We start from the raw sequence: 5,096 nt of genomic DNA, 5'->3' as shown, positions 1-5,096 counted from the left end.
ATCTCAACACACCGGCCAGATCACGAGTCCAGGCCTCCGGTAGGTCTTCCTCTTCACGCAAGAGAGGCCCTAGGACCGCCGCCTTTATTCTGCAGGACATGAGATCCCAAGATCCACCATATCTTGCTGGCCATCTCCGGCGGAAGGAGGAGGCCGCCGCCAAGGTCGGGGCCGCCGCCCCGACGCCCAAGTGATGCGGGCAGAGCCACAGACCATCGATGCAACCCGCGCCGGAACAACATGGTGCAGGAGCTCGGGGCCCTCCAGGCCCATGCGGGTCCAGATCGAGCCCATCGACCCCACCGCCATCTGCCAACCGCCTACCGTCGCCGCACCTCCGGCCGCCGTTGCCACGCACCACCACATCAAGGCCTGGGAGCGAGCGCTGCCGCCGCCAAGCCATGCCGCGACCAGCAGGAGCCCCGCCGCCAAGCCATGCCGCGACCAGCAGGAGCCCCGCCACCTCCACGCCGCGCGAGCTTTGCCCGGCAGTGCCTCCGGCGGCGGCGGAGGGAAGGGAGGGCGTGAGGGGAGGGGTACTCGAGCGGCGGCAGGTGGAGCCCCGGTGCGGCGCAGCGCCGCCGCACGGGGGGGGACGGGGGGGGGGTGGGGGGGGGTGGGTTGGGAGAGATCTCGTGAGGGGAGACATTACATATGGTCCAAATTCCAACCCTATCGTAGTTTCGCCCTTTCTGTAAGGAAGCCATGATTGGTTTAATTATTTTGGGCCCCGGAAGAATCTTCAGGGATGCCCTTGTTTAGGACTAATGGTACATTAATCAGACTGCAGTGATGAAACTTCTCCAGGAGTATTCCACAACAGTTTTGGTGTAGATGAGATGGTCCAGTGTTCACACATTCTGACCCTTCGAGCTCGGACTTCTCACCCAGCTGGGTTGTCACATTTGTCACCCAGGAGAATGATAATTTAAGTGAAATTTGCAAGGATTTTCTAAATCTACACCCAGCCGAGCCGGTCATCAAAACTGCGACCACACATACATTAATCACATCATAAATAAATAAATACAAGTGGCCTTATATGTCGATGAGTCGATGACAGGTACAAGCAAGATCATGAACCGTTGTTGCCTAGCAGCTGCGCAAGGCAAGATCACAACTTGCATGGCAAATTGGCGACAGCAACCTTGTCCTGGCATCATCCCATCCGTTGTCTGCAATACTGACAAGGAGAAGGAACAAGCAGCAGAGAACAAGAAGCGGGGACGATCTTAGCTAGCAGAGTCCTTGAATTTAGGGGCTGGAATACGACCACCGGCGGTAGTGTGTAGTGACCAAGTGCTATGGCCCATGACAATGCCATGGTATCACTTTTTCTATTGGAAAAACACTGTGCATACACACGCGGAGAAAGATAGATCCAAGTCTGCTATCCTTCTGATTAGAGGCTGACGATGCGAGTAAGATTCAATCCAGGGGAAAAAATATCATGATCTTTTGGATCTAATCAACTCCCCAATAGAAAAGTATAGCCGTTGAGGGCCTGTTTGCAGTTGTTTATGGCCACCAAATCCCATCCTCGCCGGACTTACAGCGACAACTCGTTGCCTGAGTATTGAAACAAGTTTGTGACAGCTCAGATCACTGGATCAAGAAGAGTACAAATCTAGCTTGCTGCAGAAAGTCATGAACAGGGTGGAAAAACACATGTTCCCTACTCCTAGGTTTACTGTAGAAAGGTACCACTCATAGAGCAGCTGAATTAAGCTGTTCATGGCCACACAATCACATCCTCCTAGGGTTTACAGCGACAACTCAGTGGATCAACAAGAGTGCAAACTATTGTAAGAGTAGAATTTACAGAGTCAGGAACAGGGTGAGGGAAAAAATGCATCCGTATCCTTGCTTATACTACTACTGTAGACACGTATGAACAACTCTGAAAAACAGACCGATCGATCGAACTCATCTATAACAGTGTTAAGTACTCTCTCTTTTGTCTGTGTACAGTTTGGAGACATATCTGTCTTTGATCGCGGCCTGGACAGCATATATCCATGTCTGCGTCATACGTCCTCGGCGAATCTTGCGCTGCTCGTCGTGTGGTCGTCCTCTCGGAGCACGAGAAGGCCATCGGCGGGGCTCCTGGCCCTGTCGAACCGCTCGGACAGGAAGAAGCTCCGGAGGGAGTTGAGGTTCCATGGCGCGTCCACCTCGACGGCGAAGACGGCTCGCACGGGGCGGTGGTCCGACAGCCGCGACTCGCACCGGTCGTACCGGGTCTGCCTCAGCCCCGCGCCGCGCCACAGGACGCGGTCGCACCACGCCGGCGCGCGGCGCTTGAGCTTCTGCTCTCCCTTCTTACTGGCCTTGTCGGCGCAGCCGTAGTAGGCGTCGGAGTCCCGGTGGTACTTGTACGTCGGCGAGAATGTGATCGCCCCCTCGTTCCACCCGTTGAACGCTCCACCTTCGGATGATACCTCTCCTCGCAGCTGTAGAAATTAACAAATCACGAAACACGTTTTAGGGTTTGAAGCTCAGGGATTTGGACTAGTGTGTAGGTTAAATGATCTGTAGGTAGGTCGTACCTGGTCGTTTTCTAGCAGTGACTTCCAGTCCTGCCTCTCCACCAGCAACCTCGTCTTGGCCTCCGGCAGCGAGATCCTGTAGTTGAGGTCCCCAAGCAGGATCACCCGGCTGCGCAAGAGAACAAACAGTTAGAAACTAAACAACCGGATCGCAGTCAAAGTCTACCACATGTCCACAATCCACATGCATGCATGATCAATCACCACTTCACTGTCAGCCGTCTCTGTCAGGAGCGGCGCCGGCCGGTGGAAACAGGCAATGCACGGTGCAGTTACCGTCGCAATTAACAAGTTAGGATCTAAATTAAGTGTCGCAGATTAGTCTAGATTCTTATATATCTACACGTCCGGGAAACTTTTTTTCTTAACTTAGAACGGAGGGAGTATTTCTTACCACGTCCTAGATCTTCCCTACATCACCGATCTCGATCGCACGGTATAGAAAACAGATATACGACGCGTTCCCTCTTGCTACTTGTATGCAGTGACATGATCAATACGTGTGTACCACTAGCTTAGAAATGCAATTCCCCTGCTGAAGGGCAATATCTACCTTTGATTTTACTGGTGCCGTGGACGGTGTAACAACCAGATAAGATTTAAAGACAACGATCGCCATCTTGAGCTCGTCGTTCGTGGCTGTAACCAGTAAGACGGCCGGGGATGTTTCCGTCTCTCACGATTCAGTCGGTCAGCGGCGACAGACAGTACGATGTGATGCATTCTATAGAACACTACGGATAGATGTTTTGCATTTCGTCCATTGACCTTGAGGCACACAAAAATAATGGTGGTTTCGATCTGGTCGTGCGTGTGCATGGGTGTCCAGGATGGGTGTACTTACTCGTGATCTAGGATCTTCTGGGGCGAGGCGAGCGACGACGATGGAGAGGAGGAGGGGTGGCGGCGCGGGAAGCTGGTCCGCGAGAGGATCTCGGTGGCGTCGGCGTTGCGGTGCGCCTCGTCGCCCTCCCTGCCGCCGGAGGCCAGGTGGCAGCACACGAAGCAGAAGCTGGTGTCCCGCAGCCAGAACCTGACGGACACGGCGCCCTTGTTGCCGAGGCATCCCATGACGCCGCAGCCGACGCAGGAGACGCTGGGGCGGCGCACGAGGCGGCGGAGGTCGCCGCGGACCCACACGGTGAGCAGGATGCCCACCATCTGCTTGCTCACCACGCACCGGAAGTCCCGCGCCCCCAGGTCGCCGGAGGCGCCGTCCCGGACCGGGTGCACCTTCTGCTTCTCCCCTCCTCCTCCGGCGGAGTGGGCGCCCGGAGACGGCGACGGCGACGACCGGTTCAGCGCGGCCCGTACGAGCTCGTTCCAGCGCATGCCGATGCGGTTCTTGTCCGCGCCCAGCACGTTCCGCGCTCTCAGCGGCACCACCTCCTGGAATCTGCATGCGTTGGTACATGCCATTTGTAAGCAACCATTCGGATGTGCTTTGTGCACGATAGGCATGGAGGTGGCGTACCCGAGGACGTAGATGTCGTAGGTGCCGTTCCTGGTGTCGAGCCAGTCCGACAGGTCGAGGTCGTCCGGTGGCGCAACGCCGCCGACGTTCCACGTGCTCGCGAACAGCCTGGTCGATCGATCAACCCCGTGAACATCCAGTGGCACCAAGTTAACAATAAGAAAATCAACATGTACGTGCTCCACGCAACGCCACGGCGTATGCAAGTTGAGATGATCTAGAGGATAGTTAAGCATGCTGGTTGGTTGGTGGCATGGTCGCTGATCGAGAAGACAAAAGACATACCTGTACTTGAGCGTCTTGTTCCGCTGCTGCGGCCGCGGCCGCTTGATTCCTCGGTGGGCGTCGGCGCCGGCGTCGGGGCTGCATCCATCGAACTCCTCCGCGGCGCCGGCGACCGCCGGGAAGTCGGCGACGAAGGCGTGGCTGCCGGAGGGCTTTCTGAAGAGCTTGTTCGCTACCAGCCTCGGCCAAAGGACCTGCGCAGATTAAAAACGTCAGCTAGCTACACGAACGCACCTGCAAAGCACAAGCTATCTAGAAAGATGAAAGCCAGCCAACCAGCCATAGACCGCGTGCTAGGGCCGGCAGACAAAGCTAGCTAGAGAGCACTGCGCGCTGGAGAAAAGCGACCAATCACGCGTGCGCCTACCGTACCTCGGCTTGGTTCTGATTCTCCAGCATGGTGAGAGCTTCCGCCACCGTAGATTGGCTAGCTAGCTAGCTCCTGGTTGTAAAGTGTTTGTGATGGAGGAGGCTAGGGCCGGAAACGTTGGACGGGGTAGAGAAAGCGGGCTTAAATAGGCCGCGAGCGAGGCGCTAGGCGACGAGGAGCCAATAGACAAATGGAGAGCGCCCATGGACCATGTACATATCCTATTTTTTCATGCACCACTACGGCATGCATAGCTAGAGAAGGATGTGACAGGATGTCGATCGGAGTAGCATTGCACTGCCGCCGGAGCATGGTGCCTGACGCGAGACAGCAAACAAGAAAAGGGAACCATGGCCGTGACAGTGGGAATAAAAGCCAGAGCTTTAGAGCTCGAGGTGGTCAAAGAGTGGGATTACGG

At 55.9% G+C, this 5,096-nt stretch overlaps 1 protein-coding gene across 1 annotated transcript; it reads right to left on the bottom strand.

Moving 5' to 3' along the window:
* Positions 1 to 1,860: 1,860 nt before the first annotated feature.
* On the bottom strand, positions 1,861 to 4,831 carry LOC124697430 (type IV inositol polyphosphate 5-phosphatase 9-like). The gene is made up of 6 exons (XM_047230022.1): positions 4,681 to 4,831; positions 4,309 to 4,502; positions 4,024 to 4,131; positions 3,394 to 3,945; positions 2,550 to 2,658; positions 1,861 to 2,453 (listed from the first exon to the last, which is right to left on the bottom strand). Exons 1-6 carry the CDS (start codon positions 4,705 to 4,707, stop codon positions 2,028 to 2,030), a joined length of 1,416 nt encoding a protein of 471 aa, XP_047085978.1. The 5' UTR covers positions 4,708 to 4,831; the 3' UTR covers positions 1,861 to 2,027.
* Positions 4,832 to 5,096: the final 265 nt, after the last annotated feature.

This window comes from Lolium rigidum, chromosome 3 (assembly GCF_022539505.1).
Source record: "Lolium rigidum isolate FL_2022 chromosome 3, APGP_CSIRO_Lrig_0.1, whole genome shotgun sequence".
Taxonomy (NCBI): domain Eukaryota; kingdom Viridiplantae; phylum Streptophyta; class Magnoliopsida; order Poales; family Poaceae; genus Lolium; species Lolium rigidum.
This window is presented reverse-complemented; position numbering and strand designations above follow the sequence as displayed.

Excerpts from the sequence above, each read along its gene's own strand:
- LOC124697430 (XM_047230022.1), bottom strand. The coding sequence starts at position 4,707 with ATGCTGGAGAATCAGAACCAAGCCGAG. Across the intron at positions 3,946-4,023 it reads TACGACATCTACGTCCTCGG|ATTCCAGGAGGTGGTGCCGC; the intron begins GTACGCCACCTC and ends CAACGCATGCAG. Across the intron at positions 2,454-2,549 it reads CACTGCTAGAAAACGACCAG|CTGCGAGGAGAGGTATCATC; the intron begins GTACGACCTACC and ends TAATTTCTACAG.